Source organism: Engystomops pustulosus, chromosome 9 (genome assembly GCF_040894005.1).
Source record: "Engystomops pustulosus chromosome 9, aEngPut4.maternal, whole genome shotgun sequence".
Taxonomy (NCBI): domain Eukaryota; kingdom Metazoa; phylum Chordata; class Amphibia; order Anura; family Leptodactylidae; genus Engystomops; species Engystomops pustulosus.
Genome location: NC_092419.1, coordinates 50,579,014 through 50,603,268, shown reverse-complemented (window position 1 = coordinate 50,603,268; position 24,255 = coordinate 50,579,014). Strand labels below are relative to the sequence as shown.

Here is a 24,255-nt window from a genome sequence, read left to right as displayed (position 1 = left end):
CAGCCTATTTTCTCCTCGATTCGCTGCCCCATCGACCCCACCACATATCGCTTTTGCATACCTAGATCCCTCTCCACAAATGCTACCCTATACCTCTCTCTCTCACCATTTCATTTTTTGTATCTTGCCAATGTTACCAATGATATGGATCTCAGTACCTACATACCAAGATGTTTATATGTCTCTTACAAAGGACGTCTTGTATATATGTATATATTTGCACTATACCCTCTCCCCTCCCCCCTAGATAGCATACTTTAGCCTTGTATTTACTGCATGTTTTTCCACCCTAGGTCAGATCCTACTTGACAAAGGTCGTGATGACCGAAACGTCGTACTAAATATTGAAGATCTGTGAAAAATTACTCTTTAAAAAATTCTTTATACTATGGTGAAGGCTTTGCTATGTGATAGAATCACTGAAATAAAAATCATTTGAAAAATTCAGAATTGGTGTGTGCCATGTTCTCCGTATATGATTGAACGTGGATTGAGAATCCTACATTGAGCACCACCCTCCTCAAGTGTGCAGTCACTATTGTTCTACGTACCACCATTTTGGGAATGATCGCTCAAATCCTCACCAAAATGAATCAAGGCTTGTGTCGCTGTTGGCGTGTAAGTGAAAGCGTATTCATGGCCGCAGTGATTTAAATGATGCTGCCACGCATCGCGGGTTTCACTGGTGGGCAGTCTGGGTTTGGTACTCAAACCTGGATCAGAACAGGGTTTTAATGGGTTTGGTATCACCAATGATAAGCATTGTTTGTGAGAAAACCCTGTTAGGGCTACACACATACAAAGCAGTGCATTTCATGACATTTGATGCTAAATATTGGATGATTTTGCAGCATATCACATGCAGAAATCAACAAGGGTTTCCAATTGCCTTGAAACCATGAATCGGAAGTGGAAAGACACAGGTATGCCATGCAGTTACTTTATGCTGTGGGTATTACTTGACGAATATGCATGGGATTTGGTGAAATTTCATTCAGTTCACTTGAACTGTATGATGTAACAGGTTAACTGCCTGCAAATATGTGGCAGCCTAACTACTGCAAGTGCATTAGTTACATATCAGTTTTTCTTAACAGAACATAAATAGGGCAGAACATAAATAGGACAGCATAGTCAAACTTCTCAGTGTAGTGGTCAGGCCAGGGTACTGCAGATCAGTTCAGATCCTTTTGTATAGGCTCTTATCTGAAGTGATGCAGTTCAGCCACTACACAAAGAATGGAGCCACTGGATTCCTATTCAACATTCTGTTATTAAGATGTGGAGAACAATTGATATGTGGGAGAGCGGGGCCCCTGCCAATCTATTATTGAGGACCTAAATCCATATACCATAACTACAATATTTTCTAAAACTGTTCAAGAGAATTACAACACGAGCAACCAACTTCATAGATCTGACATTGCTACCTGGACAAGTCTGTGCATATGTTAGGTTGCACATAAGTATGTATTTTGATCAGCCAATTCCCATATGTATGTGGTGAGTTTAGTTATTCAATCAGCCCTATCAATACTACTAGCAATTTAGGCAGAACCTGGGTTAAAGGTGCACTTTTCCATTCAGTTACAGCCTTTGACATATATTAAAATGTCAAACAGCCGTAAACATTTATTATGTACACAGATCAGAGAGAGTATACTGAGAAAATGACAATAGAGTGAATGTGGCATAAAACATCCTGGAGCAGTATCAGCTATCCTGTATACTGTGTGTCCAATGAAATGCATCATCACTTTGATCATCATTACAGTATTTAATAACGCATTTCTATTTATGTCTTATTTATTACATCTACAGATTTCCGATATGTATCCGGTTTACGCAGCTTTGAAGCATTTTATATTCCATTTCGGAGGCGTATATATTACGCTGCATATCTTTAGCATGTGACTGAATTACTAATTGTCTGCTGTGCAATTCATACACTATGCTACTATGAGTTGGTAAAATGTAAAATCACAACTTTGATGTGTGTAGAAAGTATAGACAACCCTCCTGTAGCACTTGGGACTACGGATTCAGTGCTCACTCAGGCAGCACAAATGGCACAATCATGTAAATAAGTGCAATATATTGATTCCTCTGATATATAAGATGCAGTTTACTGGGTGGATCACCTTACCCCCCAATAAAACAATCAATTCAGATCAATACATCATAAGCAGCTGAATTCCCTTGTTTTGTGTCTTGAGTGTGGATGTCTAGAGTTTGCTGCAGACATAGCCTAAGGTGATGCAAGTTTTTTTTTTAATAATATCTATTGCTGAGTAGTAATTTATAGCTCATGGCTATTGTTTAGAATGCAGATATTATTAAACAGATTTGTTTAGACACATTAGTGTAAAATAAACATGCAATATTTATAAAGTAAATGGCAGCCAACATCAAGGGTTGTGCTTGCCTGTACTAATTGTATTACATGTAGAAATAGGTGCATTTGCTTCCATGGAGGCTGAGCAGAGATATCTGCAGCAGGGGATCTAGACTTACACATTCACTGCTGGGGTGCTGCTGCTATATTTGGGGATGAAGAGGAGACACCTAGTCTTTGTTGTCCTCAGTAATGAAGGGGTTAGCCTGTGGTCCACGTGAGGCTTCTATCGATTCCATCTCCTTGTAGACAAATGCAGAGCTTGTGCTTTGCAGTCGTGTAGGGGCTGCAGTGAGGCTGAGCTCAACGATGCTGCTTTAACTCAACGTCAGATCAAGTTTGATCAATAACCCCCCTACTGGTCCAATTGGAAGAGCCTTATTCATCTCATCTCTTTTTTTTCTCCCTCACTCCCTTTCTCTCTCTCTTCACCACCATCTTTGGGAAAAGTCCCCTTGATTTTCTATAGTGAGGAAGGGGCTGAATTGCAGCTTGCAGTCAATGGAGCTGTCCATGTTGCTGCTGTAAGAAGAGGGACTGTGCAAAGTGCTGCAAAGACTAAGGCTGGGAAAATGGGACAAAACGAGCTGCAGACTGTCTTCCTATTGCTGCTAAGCCTGGCAGGAGAGACCTATGGAGGATTCCCTAACACTATTAATATAGGTAAGTGACTGAATGCTGATTCTATCCGTGTACTGGATGCAGATCATCTCTCTAGCCTTGCATGATCCCTTTGTAGTAACTGTGTATAGGCAGCAGCTTGTCTTTCTAGATCCCAGTGTCCTGCATTACAGCCCAACTTCATGCACTGTACTGTCATGTACAATACTGGCATCATTACACCATGCTATGATCCCATCATATAGGATGCAGCAGCCTGGTCTGCTGGCTATAAGGAATCAGACAGAATGCAGAGACAGATACTGTACTCATAATAAGGGTTGAGGCACTGCAGCTTTTTATGGAAGTAGCAGGGATCTAGGTAGAGCTTCTTATGGATTCAGCACACTGCAGAAAAAGTTGTGTAGAGCAATGCTCACCTAAACCCCCCAAGAATCCATGCAGGGAAAGGGAGATGAATGGGCTGTAGGAAAAGAAACATACAGCCTTCCTTTCAGTCACATCTTGCACACTGCTGAATAGGTTTACACTGTCTTCTTCTTGATGGGAACTGCAGAAGGACTGGAGTCAGCAAATCGTATTAAAAGAAAGGCAGAAACACTACAGCAAAAAGAAACACTGCTGGGTCTGAGAGCAAATTCATCCCTTAAAGGGAAATACACCATGTCACCATTAAAAGTTAAAAGCAGCAGTGATGTATAGTAAAGGGACTTGTGATGTAGTCATTCATTGTGTCTAGCGCACATATCAGGAGTGGCCATCGCACATCGTAGACAAATGTTACTTTTTCATGCCTTGAATTTTCCTGTTTTTATTTTTGCATAGGTGGACTTTTCATGAAAAACACCATTCAGGAACACAGTGCATTTTTATTTGCAGTTCAGCTGCACAACACCAACCAAAATAACACAGAGCGGCCCTTCCAGCTGTTCCACAATGTAGATCACTTAGACTCATCCAACAGTTTCTCTGTGACCAATGCTTGTAAGTATTTGCCTGAATATTTCTCCAGGGTGATGGGTGTGCAGGAATGAAGTGCAGGCAGTGCTTACTAAAGGGAATGACCTGTATGTACTAGCACAAGCAATGACTTCAATGTATTTTGCTGATGTAAAGAGATTTGTTGATGCTTTTGTTGACTTAAAGTGACTTTAAGGAGGGATTATGACAATGACAGGATTTACGTTTATCTATGTGTAAGAAAATGATAAATAACATCTATAAGATTGGCGTTATTAGCTTAATGTGATATAAAGTAAGATAGAGTGTCTCTCAGTCCCACATCGCTCTCCCCATTGCTGTCTCTCTTGTGTCTGTATCCCTCCTTCTTCCTGTCTCTCTGTCTTGCACTCTCTCATTTGCTCTTTCCCCCCATCCCATGTTTTTCCGAGTCTTCCTGTCTCTTCCTATCTCTTTCATCTCATGTAATAGTAGAGGCATTGCTGGGTATGTGAGCCTCTAATGCAGCACTTTGAAAGTCTGGACATGAATAAACAATCTGTATGCCCTGTCATGGCATGAAAATATTTCATTGGCTGGCATAGTACTCTGTGATATACTCTAATTCTGAAGAATACACAAGACATGAGAGTTTTATTGCATAGTATTTAATGAGATCTTCTCTGCAGTGCTCGTTTCGCTTCTGTGGACTACATGAAATAATAAGGATGCCCGGGAAATAGATGTGTGTAGTGTTGCTGAACATAGTCCCCCAGGAGCAAATTTATATGAGGGTTTCTATAATGTAAAATCTATGTATGTTAAGATTTTAACCAGAATAGAGTCACTGCATAGCCAAGACCTGACTATGCTGCAGTGCCAGAGCTAATAGCAAGAGTCAGATGTTGCCAGATTGTGATTTCTAGTCATGGACCAAATTTCTTGTTTCTGCTTCACAGGTGGTATATGCTCTGAACTAGGGTAATGGGGTGTGTAACCCTAAAATCTGAATTAATAAAGTAATGGACATTTACTTGGTGCAGTGTGTTCCCATAGTAACTAATGTATATGCCAAAGGCAATTTTTTAAAATTTCCATTCAATACTATCAATGGCAATTTAGCTACAAAACAAATCACCTCATCCTAAAAAAAATAAATCACTCCTGACGTCACCCTAGGAGCTTCTTTTACATATGGGTTAATGAAATTTGTAAAAATTCTGCTAAAGTTCACCCAAGTACTGAACGCCTCCATATTTTACTATCTTTTGCTCTTTTTTTTTGCTGAATGAATGTCATTTCAATCAAACACATTTGCTCCTTAATCCTTAATCAAAGTAATCCCTTCAAGAGGTTGGCTTTGTAACGCCATTTCTCATATATCAATGAATGGATTAACTCTAAATACACAAAGCTCTTACACATAGGTTTCAGTAATTGATTTCAATCAACAATATTTCTTTGTGGAAATAAAGGAAATTACACAAGGAATCCGATGCAGTCTGACACCTTTTGGTGTATAAGAGTAATTAGGGATATGAAAGATTGAATTGTGGGAATTATGACAACATCTATAGGTTTTTGTATTGAAACGGATACAAATAAAAGATACAAATAATAATTAGAAAAAAGAAAAGAAAAGGGCATTAGGTTGACAGTCAATGCCAAATGCCTCCTGAACCAAAATAGAAAGCCAAGTAGCAAGTAATGAATCAGTCAAGCCTGGTCCCAGCACAGAGTGCTAGTAATAAAAATGTTCAGGGTGTCAAATCAAATGAAAACCAATAATTTTTCATATGTCAGAAAGCTTTTACCTCCTTATTCCAAAAAAAAATGAACGACGTCCCCAGCAGTGAGCCTCCTAACATGAAGGAGTGTATGTGCTCAGCAAAGGTGAAGTGCCAAGTCATCAGTTTTAATTTTACTCCATAAATTGGATCAGTATAAATTAATTTTGGGCCATATTGCTGTCGTTGGGTTTAAAAAAAAAAAAAAACAAAAACAGGAAAAAAGAAGGTTTTGCTCAGCCTTGGCGAGGTCACTCTCACAGACGTGATTGACAGGACTGCTAGAATGATGTAGTTTGTTCACTTTGTGCCTGTTAGAGGCAAACACTCCTCTAAAGATTTAGAGGGCTTCTGCTTCCAAACTGATGAGAGTGCCAAAAATGTCCTGCAGCGGTGCCACAGAAAGCAGAACTGATACAATTTATGTCATTTTAGTCTTGGAGACACTCTCTGTTTCTTGATAAATAACCCTCTAATCCCCATATGTATATAATGCAGCTGCTACAAAGGTTTGTCCTTGAATTCCACAGTGGTCTTAACACGGTATCACATTATAACATAGAGGAATTAACACTTTAGTGGATGCCTTGAAATCTTCCACTAAGATACTTACTATTGACTGGATTGCTACAGAAACACTAGAAAGTGTTACCCTACAAGGCCGAAGCCTTGGGAGCCTGTCACACATACATATACTGAATATTTCATTCAGACACAGTATGTACAATAATATGCTCATTGTTATAAAATTATATGCATGAAAACTTAAATTTAATGAATTTATCAAATTATTATGTTTCAAATGATTGCACATGAATAGTACACACAAACATCTAAATATGCACCCACACACAAATATATACAGTACATCCACACACAACTATACATACAAACATATAAATATGATAAATACATACATACAGTAGTCACACAAAAATATATAGACAGAAACACATATACAGGAAGACATAAATACATATACTCACTCACACAGCCCCATATATATGCATAAACACTCATTCAAACACACACGTACAGGAAGACACCAATACATATACATAAATGCTCACACAAATATACACACTCAGACACACATATACATATACACGAAGGCGCACTTAAATATACACAGAGATAAATATACACACATACATACATACCCTCATACAGAAGCTTACCCATCTACAAAAATAGATGCAATATAAACACACATACATACACATTCACGACTCTCTGCAAAGTGTAGAATGCTTACTTATACACTTATATACATACACTGCATACAGACACAAACTTAAATACATATATGCACAAATACAGGAAGATACTAATACTTATGCTTACACACGCACAAATACGCACAAACACACATCATACAATACATACACGCACATACAAACACATAGTCGTACACATAGATACAGGCATACACATTCATAGTCATACACATACATACACACATAAACATTCATAGTCACACACATACATACACATATAAACATTCATAGCCATACCCATACATACACACATAAACATTCATAGTCATAAACATACATACACACATAAACATTCATAGTCATACACATACATACACACATAAACATTCATAGTCACACACATACATACACACATAAACATTCATAGCCATACCCATACATACACACATAAACATTCATAGTCATACACATACATACACACATAAACATTCATAGTCATACACATACATACACACATAAACATTCATAGTCATACACATACATAAACATTCATAGTCACACACATATATACACACATAAACATTCATAGTCACACACATACATACACACATAAACATTCATAGTCATACACATACATACACACATAAACATTCATAGTCATACACATACATACACACATAAACATTCATAGTCATACACATACATAAACATTCATAGGCACACACATATATACACACATAAACATTCATAGTCACACACATACACATACCTCCCAACTTTTGGACAAGCGAAAGAGGGACAAAAGCCCCTCCCCCTTTTTCTAAGCCACGCCCATTGTCCCACCCACCCACAAGCATAGTATAATATCAACCTTGACGGTCCCCACATAGTAAAGTGCCCCTTACTTTGGCCACCCCCCACCCCCATGGACCCGTATAATATCCCATAAAGCAAATCTGCAACATGTAAAACCCCTCTTTAATTTTATCCTCCCTTGACATTTCGTTTTCCACTTTTATTTATCTCCCCAAACTTACACATAATCCTATCTGTACTCCTATCCCCAACCCTCCTCACATGGTGTGGTCCCTGTTCTCTATCCTCCTCATAATGTATCCTCCTGTCCTCCAGTTTCCTCCTGTATCCTCCTGTCCTCCAGTTTCCTCCTGTAGCCTCCAGTCCTCCAGTTTCCTCCTGTAGCCTCCAGTCCTCCAGTTTCCTCCTGTAGCCTCCAGTCCTCCATCCTCCTCCTGTGGTCTCCTGTCCTCCACACCCTCCTGTAGCCTCCTGTCCTCCACACCCTCCTGTAGCCTCCAGTCCTCCAGCCTCGTCCTGTAGCCTCCTGTCCTCCAGCCTCGTCCTGTAGCCTCCTGTCCTCCAGCCTCATCCTGTAGCCTCCTGTCCTCCAGCCTCATCCTGTAGCCTCCTGTCCTCCAGCCTCGTCCTGTAGCCTCCTGTCCTCCAGCCTCCTCCTGTAGCCTCCTGTCCTCCAGCCTCCTCCTGTAGCCTCCTGTCCTCCAGCCTCGTCCTGTAGCCTCCTGTCCTCCAGCCTCGTCCTGTAGCCTCCTGTCCTCCAGCCTCGTCCTGTAGCCTCCTGTCCTCCAGCCTCCTCCTGTAGCCTCCTGTCCTCCAGCCTCCTCCTGTAGCCCCCTGTCCTCTAGCCTCCTCCTGTAGCCCCCTGTCCTCCAGCCTCCTCCTGTAGCCCCCTGTCCCCCAGCCTCCTCCTGTGGCCTCCTGTACCCCAGCCTCCTCCTGTGGCCCCCTGTCCTCCAGCCTCCTCCTGTAGCCCCCTGTCCTCCAGCCTCCTCCTGTAGCCCCCTGTCCTCCAGCCTCCTCCTGTAGCCCCCTGTCCTCCAGCCTCCTCCTGTAGCCCCCTGTCTGCCAGCCTCCTCCTGTAGCCCCCTGTCCTCCAGCCTCCTCCTGTAGCCCCCTGTCCTCCAGCCTCCTCCTGTAGCCCCCTGTCCTCCAGCCTCCTCCTGTAGCCCCCTGTCCTCCAGCCTCCTCCTGTAGCCTCCTGTCCTCCAGCCTCCTCCTTCAGCATCCTCCACCTGTCCTCCAGTCCCACAGTCCCCTCTAGAATCCTCCTGTCCTCCGACCTCCCCCTCAAGCATCCTCCTGTCCCCCAGCCTCCTCCTCCTGTCCCCCAGCCTCCTCCTCCTGTCCCGCAGCAGCCTCCACCTGTCCCCCAGCCTCCTCCTCCTGCCCTTTAGCCTCCTTCTGTCCGCCAGCCTACTCAAGCATCCTCCTGTCCTCAGCCTCCACCTGTCCTCCAGCATCCTCCTCCTGTCCCGCAGCAGCCTCCTCCTGTCCCCCTGCAGCCTCCTCCTGTCCCCCTGCAGCCTCCTCCTGCCCACCAGCAGCCTCCTCTTGTCCCCCTGCAGCCTCCTCCTGCCCACCAGCAGCCTCCTCCTGTCCTCCTGTAGCTTCCAGCCCCCCCTGTCCTGCTCCTGTGCCCCAGCCCTCCCTGTCCTCCTGTAGCCTCCAGCCCCCCCCCCTGTCCTCCTGTAGCCTCCAGCCCCCCTGTCCTCCTCCAGCCTCCTCCTTCAGCATCCTCCACCTCTCCTCCAGTCCCACAGTCCCCTCCAGAATCCTCCTGTCCTCCTGCAGCCTCCTCCCACCTCCACCTGTCCCCCAGCAGCCTCCACCTGTCCCCCAGCCTCCTCCTCCTGCCCTCCAGCCTTCTTCTGTCCCCCAGCCTACTCAAGCATCCTCCTGTCCTCAGCCTCCACCTGTCCTCCAGCATCCTCCTCCTGTCCCCAGCCTCCTCCTCCTGTCCCCAGCCTCCTCCACCTGTCCTCCAGCATCCTCCTCCTGTCCCCAGCCTCCTCCTCCTGTCCTCCAGCATCCTCCTCCTGTCCCCAGCCTCCTCCACCTGTCCTCCAGCCTCCTCCTCCTGTCCCCAGCCTCCTCCTCCTGTCCTCCAGCCTCCTCCTCCTGTCCTCCAGCATCCTCCTCCTGTACCCCAGCAGCCTCCTCCTGTCCCGCAGCAGCCTCCTCTTGTTCCCCAGCAGCCTCCTCCTGTCCCCCACGAGCCTCCTCCTGCCCACCAGCACCCTCCTCCTGTAGCCTCCAGCCCCCCCTGTCCTGCTCCTGTAGCCTCCAGCCCCCCTGTCCTCCTGTAGCCTCCAGCCCCCCCTGTCCTGCTCCTGTAGCCTCCAGCCCCCCTGTCCTCCTGTAGCTTCCAGCACCCCCTGTCCTCCTCCAGTAGCCTCCAGCCCCCCCCTGTAGCCTCCAGCACCCCCCTGTCCTCTTCCTGTGCCCCAGCTCCCCCTTTCCTCCTCCTGTAGCCTCCAAGCCCCCCCCCCCCGTAGCCTCCAGCACCCCCCTGTCCTCTTCTTGTGCCCCAGACCCTCTTTCCTCCTCCAGTAGCCTCCAGCTCCCCCCTGTAGCCTCCAGCCCCCCCTGTCCTCCTGTAGCCTCCAGCCCCCCCTGTCCTGCTGTGGCCTCCAGCCCCCCCCCCCCCCGTCCTCCTGTAGCTTCCAGCACCCCCTGTCCTCCTCCAGTAGCCTCCAGCCCCCCCTGTAGCCTCCAGCACCCCCCTGTCCTCTTACTGTGCCCCAGCCCCCCTTTCCTCCTCCAGTAGCCTCCAGCCCCCCCCCTGTAGCCTTCAGCACCCCCCCTGTCCTACTCCTGTGCCCCAGCCCCCCTGTCCTTTCTGTAGCCTCCATCCTCCTCCTGGCTCCTCTCCCTGTTGCCCCCCTGTCCCCTCAGTCTCTTACCTTCTGTCATTCCATCTTCTCCCCTGGATGCGCGGAGGGGGCGTGGCCAGCCGGGGGCGGAGCTCGCTCCTCACATGATTGGTGCAGACATCATGTGAGGAGGGAGCAGGGGCTGGTCCCGCCTCCTACCAGCCCCCATGCCTTGGCTGCTCTGCAGTTCTAAACTACGGGGGCTGGAGGAGGCGGGACAAAGCGGAAAAAGTGGGCGGGGCCCGGGACATTCTCTCCCCTTTCCGTGGCAGCGTGACAGAGCCCATAAAACGGGACTGTCACGCTGAAAGCGGGACGGTTGGGAGGTATGCATACATACACACATAAACATTCATAGTCACACACATACATACACACATAAACATTCATAGTCACATACATACACACATAAACATCCATAGTCACACACATAAACATTCATAGTCACCCACATACATACACAGATATACATTCATAGTCACCCACATACATACACACATACACATTCTCTGCCCTCTCCATAGTGTAGATGGCTACTCGTCTGTATTGAACCGCTTATTTATTAAGACACATGATTTTGTCAATACTTTACACTGATGTCATTTACAGACAATCAGGATGCAGTAGATGCATGAGGCACATAGAAAATGGTTTAAGTGAGTTATTGCTGCAATAATAGGGAAGGTTTAACACTGCAGCTTACAGGAATGAATGTGAATTATTAGGAATGTATGGAGGAAGCCACCTGTGTTGTGTGCTGTGGTAGTGCCTTCCACTACATCCTCAGCCTCTGCAGTGTCAGCTCATTAGCACACAGATCTCATATCCCCTCTCTGCACTGTCATTGCAAAAATTGCTGTTGTATGTACTGTATACCTTTACAGTCAGCTATGCTCTTGAATTACGCCCTGTTTGCAAGTCACATTAAGGGGAAAGAGCTCAAGAGAAACAAATGTAACCTTAGGGTTATTTGCTGTGGAATATTGCTAACAAAGAATTAGCACAAATCCTATTTTCTTCATTAACGTTGAGGATATGGGGAGATTAACAAGTGGATTGAGAAATATACGTACAAAAACGGCTTCTTTCAGCCAAAAAGAGTTGGCAATTGTTGTGTAGTCTGCAGGGCAGGTTTAGACAGTGATGTCAGACGTTGTAGTCTTTATTTGCAGTGCATGGCGAGGAGATATGAGTGAGTGTATGTAGGAACGCATTGCATGAGTTTGCATATTCTGGATGAATGTGAGACTAGGGTGACTATTGGGAGATTAGTTGTAGACATGATAGGATGAACATCTGCAAAGAGTTTGTATGCTCTTCCGGTACTCTCATTTCTTCTGATACTTTAATAAGCATGTTAATAGCTTAATTGCCTTACTATAGTGTATAGTTAGGCTATATGTGTATGGAAATGGAAGAAATGTTGATATTGAACCCAACAGGGGTAACAGTGGGTTGTTTGTGTTGTATAAATGATATGGAATAAATAAATACAGCAAGAAGTAAGAATACATTAAAGTAATGAATATGCCAAGATAAACCTGCTTAGTTTCACATAAAGAAATATTGCATGAAGTGTCTCCTTACAACTCTGCATTTTTTATTTTATTTGATGTTGCTTTCATATCCCTAACATCTTATATTTGGTTTCAAATGAAACTTTCCTATTTTATTCCTAATGTATGCTAATTACAAAGAAAGCTATCGGTATACTATATGCTTTTGACATAACATAGTAAGTTGGGAGTACCCAGCTAAACACCCTTGTGCTATAAGCAGAGGTCGATTTGGCATTTTTGGGGAAACCATGCCTTATGGCCCTTCCTAATGCACACATTTAATGTGATTGCTCCCTATTCTGCTCTAGCTGTAGAAGAGGTCTGTCAAGTTTAACACTTATCCACTATCCACAATGTATTATTGTGGAGGATCTGATAGTCAAGGCCCCCATGATTTAAAGGAGGTTGCAAATCCTCACGATTTACTCCCTCCCAAAGAGACTTGTATGAAATTATGGGTGGTGGGCTTGGAAAAGGCGTATCTCAGTTGTATGGAGAATGTCAGAAGACTTCTGCCCCCCATATAGTGAATTACAGTAGTCTGCAGTATAGTTTGATTGTAGGTCGGTATGTTCCCAGTTTCCCAAAACAGCAGTTTTATTTTTGCTTTTTTTACAATCAGTCTAGTAAAGCACCCATCACATCACCGTGAAGGGCGCCCCTGGTCTCCTGGGATCAGCGTAGCTGAAAGGAATGCATAATGGCCCTTAGGTTATTCTCCACTAAAAATCCTCAGCTATGTGTTTCATGTATGATTCTTAGCCATGTGAATTTTTTGATTTACCCAAATTCATTTGGTAAATTGGGCCCCTGAAAACAGATCTAGGCATCATTCACTCATGAATGAGACATGAAGACATAATTTTACACTTAATAACTATTAGGGGAATCCAACTAACAATTCACATTAATAACCACCTGACCGCCCTTTATTATTTTGGGGCTCTATGATAAAGAGATTTAATACTGACATCTGGGACGGGGTATATTTTTCTATTGCTTCAGAATGGAAAAGTAATTTCTAAATTTTATCAACATTAAAACCTAAAACCAACATAAAACCTTGCAAAAGTTTTTTTTTTGTAGGATTGTATTCTAATTTATTAGAACCCATACATCGGTGTAATGAAACCAAATAAAGTATAAACAAGTGATTTGTCTCCAAAAGTAGTCATTACAGCCCAAAATAAAGCTCTGTGTTAAGGTTCTGCAACTCTTCACTTTTACTTTTTATAAAGGTTAATTTAGGGTGGAGCAATTACAAATTACAAAACATATCTTACTCTGGAGGACCTGTCCTGGTAGACACACAATACATCAATTTGCATGGGCAGTGTGTAATGCTTAATTTCCCCAGTGGTTGCACTTGAAGAGAAATTGATCCCTAAATGTCCAGTTTGCATAGTCTCAAAGGACACTTCAATTGTGCGTCTAAGATAGACAACCTAATGGGCCAGAAGTAGACATTAAAGTACATTGTAATTTCAAGCTGGACATCTCAAGCAAGTCTTAAAGTAAGGCCTCATTCACACGGCCAGTTACACTCCCAGACCAGATCATGAGCATAGCAGACGGCCGTGTGAAGAAGGGAGTGAGCACTAATTCTCCCCTCCCCTCTCCGTTAAAAGCTGAGCTGCCAAGCCACAAATCAGGCAAAGCACAGGACATGTCCTGTATTTTGTGGTGCACGGTGCGGTCTATTCCATCCATTGTTCTTTCTATTTTAACTCACAATAAAATAAAATAGACTGAAAATCCTTAAAACACTGATTACCTTTAACAGGAGTCTACCAGCGGTTTTCACCATACAAAAACTACACATAGTGGGGGTCATTTACTAAGGGCCCGATTCACGTTTTCCCGACGTGTTACCCGAATATTTCCGATTTGCGCCGATTTCCCCCGTATTGCCCCGGGATTTTGGCGCACGCGATCGGATTGTGGTGCATCGGCGCTGGCATGCACGCGACGGAAATGGGGGGTGTGGCCGAGCGAAAACCCGACGGATTTGGAAAAACCGCCGCATTTAAAAAAAGAAATGTTTCAGATGCTTTTCAGCGCAGCAGCGCCACCTGGTGGACGGTGGAGGAACTACATTGATGAATCCCGGCCGGACCCGAATCCAGCGCAGAGAACGTGCCGCTGGATCGCGAACGGACCGGGTAAGTAAATCTGCCCCAGTGTGTGTTGTCAGCAGTTGTATTCCAGGATTCTGGTGACACTATGGTGCACAGATGGTGCTTTTTTTTTTTACAATCGTGCTACCATCTCACCCTATACCTTTCAGCAGCTTTGTATGGTCAAAACCTTTGGTAGACTCCATTTGAAAAGATTAATAGATAACAAATGAAATAAATGGAAAGTGAAGTTTCCATTATTAGTTAAACTGAGGCATAGAATATATATATCAATTCAATGGTCACTTCTTTACATTACAAGTGCATTTTCACAAGTGCTGAGAAAGCAGGGGGGAGGGTAAGACAGTGTAACAGCCTATAAAGCCAAACCACAGAGGAGCTATGATAGCTCCTTTGGCTCAATAGCATAATTTTAGGGCATGGATAACAAACAAAAGAAAATTGTCACAATGCATGAATCTGTAAGTAAGTGTCCATGGTTTCCTGGTTTATCCTGCTTGATTTTGATGGTAGATTTCTTTTAATGGTCTTTAATAAATCTCGGCATTGGTATTTGACACTAGTACAACAGGTAGGCCTGTAAGGTAGGCCTTAAAGCGAACCTGTCAACAGGATTGTCAATTTTAACTGGCGTTAGGTTCCAATAGCCTTTGCTATCCTGATGACCTTTGTCAGCATTCTGAATCAGTTCAGTACTTTATATGAGTTTAATTCACATTACTTGGCTCCCTGCCAGCAGTGGGGAGTCCCTGAAAAAAACTTATATAAATTACTGAAATGATTCAGAATGCTGACAGATGAATTTTTAAAAGCAGCATAGGATAGGCTATTGGAAATTGTCACCAGTTAAAAATGACATCCCTGGTGACAGGTTTGCTTTAATATTTAGATACCTACTAGTTTTTGGTAGGGCTTGTTCGGGGAGATTCCATCAAACTCTGGTTTGCCAACATAAATGCTTTCTATTGTGGTTATTTACATTGTCTACTGGGATTACAAATCAAATTTTAAGATTCACCTTTTAATGGCAACCGGTCAAGTCAATCTGAAACACTAAACCACCCACAGGTCCTTATGGTTAAGTGTCTCTGTCCATGACCGCATTGAAAATAGAAACATTTATACTCACCTTAGTCTGTAACTCTCTGTGTCTGTGCAATACTGCAAGTGAAGCCAGGGTAGCCACACCACAGTGGGCATGCGCCAAAGGTATAGTGCATGTAAAATAAACCAAGGTGTTATGTTGACTTCATCGCAAAAGGAGGCACCGGCCCCTCATCGGACTCACAGCCACAGACAGAGCTCATATAGGGCAATTTTGGAACAGTTTCCTATTAAAGATGTGAATTATCAGCAACACAGTAATCAGAATTAAAGACAAACTGATCAAAAAGATTTGATAAAAATAAGAAAAACTTGTCTCTATTCACATTTATGACCTCCATTTATTATATATGCTACTGCATAGGTAGCTTAAGAAGTTGCTGCAAACATTAATTATAGGGAATAATTGTGCATTTTGATGACAAAATGATAGCATCACAAAATTAAGTATGTATTATGCTTTCCTAAAGATTACCCAACTGGCTGCCCTTACAGAGCTTGTAGATAATGTTTCTTTCATGAGCCAGTATGGTGGCATCACCCAGAAAACCAACTTTGAAGTGAGATGTTAATGGGTTGTATAAAGTCAGGAAGTTTAAAGGAAACCTACCACCACGGATCTACCTATAAAGGTAGAACGGGTGGTAGGTGCATCTATTGGACGTGAGGATAGCCCTTTTAAGGGCTAATCCTCACGTCCCCTAAATCTTTTTAAAACTTTTATTTCTCTAATATGCAGATTTTCTAAAGAGGCTACTGGGCTACGCTTCAGTAGCCTCTTTGATCCTCCTACCAGTAATCTTTGGCGTGGCTGCGTGGTCACTGCACCAAAGTCGGAGCAGATGGCAGGCTTTGAGGACGAGGGCGCGCAGCTCCTCATAGCTGCGCGCCGAAGATTTCTGGTAGAATGATCAAAGAGGCTACAGGCGCGTGGAGTAGCCGCGATGCGTAGCCTCAGATCCGACTACTCCACGCCCCAGTAGCTTCTTTAGAAAATCTGCATATTAGAGAAATGAAAGTTTTTAAATGATTGCGGGGATGTGAGGATTATCGCTTCAAAGGGCTATTCTCACGTCCAATAGATGCACCTACCACCCATTTTAAGGCAGGCAAGCTTGACTTCAGTGTTTTACTCCCCGCCTCCTTGACTTCATACAACCAATTTCTGTTCAATAAACTTTTATTGAAATTGGCAAATAACAAGGTTTAAAGTAACGGTATCGGTGAATCAGGTATACACTACATCAGCATGTATATCTTAGTGTACATAGGACAAATGTCATACAACCAATAATACAACTAAGATGGATATGGATAGCCGCTTTATGAAAAAAAAAAAAAGAAAAAATAGTATTAGTGCCGCAATAGAGGCTATCCCTATATGAAGATGCATATGAAAGATGTTGTGAAAGACCATTTCTTTAATTAACAGAACTGATAATATTAACCGCAATAAACACATAGAACGAATATATACCTGGGAAATACATTGGGATCGATAGGAAGGGGAAAAGGAAAGGGCCAAGGGAGAAAGCAAAATAGGAAGGGGGGGGGGGGTAAGAGGTACGAGGATTCATCCACTTGATCCTAGGTTATCTCCTGTTCAGTCTATGCCCCCTCTATCCAAGAAGCAAATTCCGTCAGCAATGCAGTGTCTCAGAAAGCCTTTCTTCACTGCTGAGATAGAACCAGGGATCATAGACAACAACCCAAGCTCTGGAAGTGGTGTAATAGTATCCGACCATAGTTTGTTGTATAAGGCAAAAACCCCTCTCCACAAGTCCCGGACCCCAGGGGAAGACTACCAGATATGCAGCATGGAACCCTGCTCCCGGTTATATCTCAAGCAAGCTTCAGACACCAAGGGGAACATCCTGTGTAACTTTGTTGGGTTTCGGTACCACCTGGCCATGATTTTAAAGTTTGTCTCTTGAATTTGTGATGATACAGAGAGTTTATGAGTCAAGATAGCTGCCTTGTCCCAATCCTCCTTGGAGAATGTTTTGTTCAGAGCTCTCTCCCATGCTTGTCTATATGGGACTGGTGTTTTCTTAGCCCTTTCCCTCAACAACCACCCGTAGACCGTAGAGATCAAGTGTCTAGGAGCGTCTTTATTCGTGAAAATCTGTTCTATAAATGTCATTTCCCGTGTAAGGGATTGTGTAGGGCCTAATGACTGGATAAAACTTCCTAACTGTTTAGCCATAAACCATCTACTACCCCTCATGCCTGTGGGCAACCACTTCCAGGGACTGCATATCCCGATCGACTAATGCGTGTCTTATTTGCACTACCGTGTTTGGTGGGAGTCCAAACAATTCCGGGGTCTTGTCTCTCAGGGTCCATCTAGGGTCTAAGAATATTGGTGACATAGGGCCAGGTATGGATGTCAAATTGTGGCGTTTCCTCATCATCTCCCAGGTGCCAATGAGCGTTTTATATAGGGTTTTGTGGACCGGGGGTAAACCACGGGTTGTAGCACAGAGCCATAGGGACGCCCCCAAAGGTGTTGAGTTCAAGGAGGCTTCTAACATCACCCACAGCTTATAGGGTGAGCTTAAAACTGCGTCCACTATGCAGGCTAACATAGAGGCTTCATAGTATAAACCCGCTCCTCCTAGTTCTTTGTGTGACATCCGGGGTCTGGAAGAGTCCCATACAAATCCTGATATTATCCCTTTGAGTCTGCTAAAAAAGGGAGAAGCTATGCGTAGGGGGATTGTTTGGAAAAAATAGAGTATTTTTGTCCATTTTAATTACACTAATCCTTCCGAACCAGGAACATACAATCAATTTACATCCCACTTCAAAGTAGATATTCTGGAAGCGGCTACTTGACAACATACTGCTAGTGGTTTATTAGGCCAATTTCTGATGACAGGTTCCCTTTAAGAGCAGTGTTTTATTACCTTTTTTTTCCTTCTGTAGGTCCCAGACATAGCAGAAGTATTTGGAGGTCCCGGACTGTTCATTTTAGATTATCAAACACACCAGCCGAGTAGTGGCCCAGATTTCATTCATAACATATACCAGTTTTTTTTTTTTAGATACATCTCTGCTTGTTTTCCTTCTATAGAAAGCTTCTTTGTTTACTTCCGTGGACAGAAATCTGACCATGGTCACACAGGTGATTACTGTCTATGGTACTAATGAGCCGTGCACATGTGTGACCATGGTCATATTTCTGTCCACTGGAAGTAAACATAAAAGCTTTCTATAGAAGGACAGCAAGCAGAGATATAGAAAATGTGATGGAATGATACAGAAAGTATATTGGAAAATTGTATAACTTTTTATAATGCAAGCAATAACTTTTATTTGCTGAAATGGGAATACCGCTTTAACATTTTCCGGTGTATCCCAATGTGAAATACCGAATACATACATCCATACTGAATATTACATGGGGAACATATATATCATAATTTCAAGAAAACTCTGCCCATCAGATTGATTTTTGATATTTGAAGTCTGTCTCTATTTGACCACAAGTTTGACATTGTCAGTCATACTGTAGCAGAACATTGACCTTCTCTGTGTGTGAAATGTAGATGTCCTCAAACTGGAAATATTTAATAATTCATGGCTGCAAGGTCACCATGAAGTGTACTTGACATACAATTCTCCCTTTACACCTAGCTGTTCACCTTGCTTGAAGTGGAGGTATATTCTATGTAATCACTTTACCTCTCAAGCTGTAAAATTTCAATCCAGATCCTGCAGACAATTTTAAGTATCCGCTCTATTCACTGGGGCTGGATTGCTGAAATTCTAAGTTCACTTTTTTTCCAGTATGCATTTACTTCTCTTCCATAAAGAGACTGTGCCACGGGCTACAATAAGATTTAATACGGAGCAGGGAAATTGTGTTTTCAGCATTGGTTCTGTGTATCTTAAAAGACATTGCTCTGCTGATAACATTCAATACATTGAGAAATATGTATTATGCACCGCAGCCAACTTGCTTCGCTTTTCTTTAGATGTTAATTGGAAAATAAATTTAAGGCATTAGTAATTAGTAGATGGAACTGCTGAGCCATGGATTTAACGGAGGCACGCTCATTTGCTTCCACATTGAACTAACCTACCTTCTGCAGTGTTTATCATGCTGGCGCACAGGAACAGAATGAGCACAGCCACTGGGCAGAGAGAATGAAACAGGGTGTTTAGACCATTAGGCTGGACATGAAATATTTCTATAAGCCTACATTCATACCCTGTTCATGAATTATTTACCTCTTCTAAGAAATCCATAACACAAAAAAACATTCCTAGTAGTTCACATAAGGCTTTCCTGGAGGAAAATATCCAATTTCATCTCCCATTTCATTATTAAATTTGCAGAAGTGAATAACAACTCCCACAGGAGACATGTCCCATAGTCTGACCAGTTTTTAGGTGAGATGGCATTTTTCAGTAAGCTTTATAAGTACAATGAGCTTAAGATCTTATGATTGGTAGTGTAATTGTAGAATATAGACTCTGTTTACGGGAAATTGTGTTCTTTCATTGATTAATATGTGAAGTCATTCAAGAATATTGACGAGATTTGCTATTTAAAGAGGACCTGTCACCCTAAAAAACATCCTAAAGTAAGCAGCTCCTAGCGCTATCCCATTTTTAGCAGTGATAAACTGAACAATCCACTAAAGCTAGCAGACACTGCAGCGCCATAGCCTCAGAACACCGGACCAAGCTCATACTCTCTGGTGTATTCATGAGGGGACGCCGGGCCTCTGTAAGCTTGGTCCGGCGTTCTCAGGGTATGGCGCTGCAGTGTCTGCTTGCTTTATCTGAGGGTTCAGATAAAGCTAGCAGTTTAACACTTCTAAAAATGTGGTAGCGCTATGGGCTGCATACTTTATTAAGCAGCTCCTTGTGCGTTTTTTTTAGGGTGACAGGTCCTCTTTAAAATCTGATCAACAGCCAATAATTAGCCAAAAATTAGCCAAAAATTAGAGATAAGCAATATGTGCCTAATCGAAGCAGTCTAATTCAATATACAATACAGACAAAGCCAAACCCAATGGAGAAAACACTAGGCAGGTGCATTGCACCATATAAAGTGGGTTTTTCCACTTTTACATACAGCAGGTTGCAAATTCATTCATTCCCCTTGAACGTTTCCTCATTTATAAAGATTCCAGCCACAAAATTAAAGGTTCTGTATTTATATTTTACACTTTGTGTATAATATAAAGAAAATGATGTGTGATTTTTAAATGTTTTACAGGATGAAAAGAATTAAGTGTGTGTTATACATATGTATTCAACCCCTTGTTCTCATCTAAAGTGAGGGGCATTTATTATTTTTGGCTCAGGGTGGCACTAGAACCATTCTATGTTTTTCAGTGAAATATAAGTTTGTGATGAGTCAACAACCATCATCACAGTGAAGAAGATCAACATCATCAAAACCAAAGAAGATACCACACAACTGGTAGTTGTAGCATAGTGCTTAGCAGTGTTTATGAAAGAAAACAGCTCATTCTTTTACAATTTAGTGATTCCCCAAATAAGGAGAAACACCCAAGAGGCCCAGAGAGATCAACAGCTCAGGTTGGGGAATCTGTCTACAGGACAACTATTAGTTGTGTTCTCCACAAATCTGGACTTTCTGGAAGGAATCTAGTCATCAGAATTATTGCTTATAGTTTCCAGGTAAAGGTCAGATGAAGCCAAAACTGAACTTTTTGGCCTAAATACTACACTCCTTTTGCAACCATTTGTAGCTAAGATTTTATTACAATTTAGTATTGAGATATTTAGTATATTAAATATACATTAGTATATAGTATATTGCCCTATTAATAAGCTGCCCAAATCCAGCAAATATGGCAACATCAACTGGCTTATTCATGTATTCTGTGACTCTTCTTTGACACATGATCTTGGGTAGAAAATGATCTTGTCTGTACATTTAAAAAAAGTAAACAGTTTTTTTTTTAGATTTAAGAATGTACAGTTGATCATTGGATCTACCGGAGGTGTCTGTCAGCATCTCACACCTCTCTCTCCAAACAGGCTATACCATAAATTGTGTATTAGGGTGATGGCAGGAGGCAAAGAGGATTGCAAAGTAATGTGCAAGACTAAAGTGTGTTTTATATAATGATGTCACTTGCCTTTTATTATACTGGAAATTACACAACAGATGTGAAATACATGAAGGCCCATGCGGTTGGACCCTGCTGCTCTGCAGTGTGATTCATACAGTATGCAATGGAATATGATGTCTGATAAAACATGGAAGAATTGTTGTTTTGGAATCACAGGGACTTGCTAAAACAGCCACTATATGCTCTCTGAAAAACTGCACATATCTATTTCTTTTTTCTCAGTTTCATAAGGTTTATTGCTATGATCACAGTTTACAGTACAAAAAGAAGAGCTTAAAAATTAAAGGAGATGATGGCACGCATTAAATCCCTCTACCACTCCCCGAGAGCTCAAATTAGGGTAAATGGATTCCTCTCCGACCATTTTATAATAAATAACGGCACGCGACAGGGGTGTCCGTTATCCCCACTATTATACGCGCTGGTAATTGAACACCTGCTTATAGCAATTCATAGAAACCCCTCCATACAGGGACTAAAAATCGGGGGGACCACTCACAAATGCTCTGCTTTCGCGGATGACGTTCTACTATATCTTGCTGACCCCCTATCATCACTCCCCGCAGTAATGGAATCACTTAATGTGTTCGGCTTTTTTAGCAATCACAAGATTAATCTCTCTAAGTGTGTTGCAATGGGGGTGGGAACGGATGCGGTGACCACACAGACCCTGAGCAGCCAATATCCGTTCACTTGGAAGAGGGAGGCGATATCCTACCTGGGGATTCAAATCCCGTCGGATCTAGCCAAAACCTACCCACTTAATTATGGAGTGATATTGGAATCGCTTAAGGCCGATCTCGCTAAATGGACTACCATAAAAATTTCATGGGTGGGCAGGGTATGTTGTGTTAAAATGACAATTCTCCCCAGACTCCTTTTTCTATTCCAGACCATCCTGCTGTCCATCCCCAAAATTTTTATTAGTAAACTCACCAGTATACTCAACCGGTTTCTTTGGGCATCCTCCAATCCCCGTATAGCTAGGGCAACCCTGATATACAGAAAACAACAGGGAGGTCTGGGGTTACCAGATTTCAGGGCATATGTCTTTGCCTCATCTCTAGCAAGAGTATTGGACTGGTTCCATAATAGGGAACACAAGCTCTGGGTCCAACTAGAAGAAAAGTTAGCTACAACACTTCCATGGTCTGGTAGTTATTTAACAACATCACATTCAATGCAGGAGCTGCCTTATGTTGCCGCTCAAGTTATGAGAACGCTGAAACGCTCTTTGGGCTCCACACACTTATTCACCTTGGATGGTCCTTTGACACCCATATCTGACAACCCAGAATTTCCTCCAGGAATGTCTACAGATTTCTTAGCCACAATACGAGGCCAGGGCCCTCTCCGATTTAAGTCAGTCACCAGAGATAGTACCCTCATCCCATATGAGGAGATTCTTACTAGTGATCTCCGTAACCCCCGGGCACAGTGGGAATACAATCAATTAGCACACTTTTACCATGGCATTAAACCTAAGATAAATCTGCACAGAGAATTAACACCCTTTGAGTTACTGTGCACTGACCAAGGTGCAGTCTCACACACAATCTCACAGATATATGGGCTGCTACTGGACAATTTGGGCAAAGCGTAAATCCCATACGTTAAGGCCTGGGAAAGGGAGTTAGACAAGTCCTTTACACAGGAAGAATGGGCAAAAGCGTTTGAACTGTGCCACAAACTATCCGTCTCATGTAAATCCCAGGAGACGAATTATAAAATTTTGTCACGATGGTATTGGGTACCCACTAAGCTGAGGTCTATCTACCCGACTTGTTCAGACCTATGCTGGAGATGTCACCAGGCCCCTGGTACAATGACTCATGTTTGGTGGGGATGCCAGCTGCTCCGCCCCTTCTGGTCGCAAGTGCGTAGGCTTATCAATAAGCTGACGGGACACCAGCTGGGGGATGATCCCTCGACTCTGCTTCTTTTAATTCTCCCTTCATCAATAACCAAAGCCAAAAGGTCACTCATGGGATTTATGCTCATTGCCGCAAGATCCCTCATCCCTAGGTTGTGAAAGACAACCAGAGTCCCACAGATTTCAGACTGGTTCAGAGAAATAACTCTGCTGCATCGGATGGAAGAACTAACTGCCGCCAAACAAAATACCCGTACCGACAACACGACCCTCTGGGGCCCCTGGCTCACCTTTAGGCAATCGTCAGAGTTTAATACCTTTTCGTAATAGTGTGCACTCACTCTTTCTTTTACATCTAAACAGCTCTAGTTGACAACTAGCTCTACCCCGTACCCCCCCTTCCTGTCTTTCTTAGTTTGTATTAGCTTTCCCCCCTATGTTAGTAATATAGCTATCTAAAAACCTTTATATTAGACATTGCTGTTATACTTACAAATATACAAATATACTATACTATGTTGGCGATGTTTAAGTAAACTGATTGTTAATGAGGCTTCTGCTTTAATATACACATCATCGTAAATAACGTATTTAAGTATTGCTTTAAACTATTTGGACCTGCGTGTCCTATAATTCCAAAAATACCGATTTGTACAATGGTAATGCCACAATTGTTTAATAAAGAATGATATAAAAAAAAAATTAAAGGAGGAAATATTTTGGGACTCATTTTGATTCCAGTCCCATAGAATTTAAATGTAAATATTTTAGGTTTTCATGCAAACTCTATATACAATAAAACTATGTAATAACT

General features: G+C 42.7%; 1 protein-coding gene across 4 annotated transcripts in view; it reads left to right on the top strand.

Annotated features, from left to right (window-relative positions):
- Positions 1–2,471: 2,471 nt before the first annotated feature.
- Positions 2,472–24,255, top strand: part of GRIA3 (glutamate ionotropic receptor AMPA type subunit 3) — a 231,320-nt gene continuing 209,536 nt past the window's right edge. For 3 of the 4 annotated variants that reach the window (XR_011849648.1, XR_011849649.1, XM_072123433.1), the window contains exons 1-2: positions 2,472–3,058; positions 3,842–4,000. Coding sequence is in view for 2 of the 4 variants with exons in the window: in XM_072123433.1 (XP_071979534.1) it covers positions 2,968–3,058; positions 3,842–4,000 (250 nt within the window). In the remaining 2 variants the exon portion in view is untranslated. The remainder of the gene's footprint in view (positions 3,059–3,841; positions 4,001–24,255) is intronic. The other variant, XM_072123432.1, reaches the window with a different exon arrangement.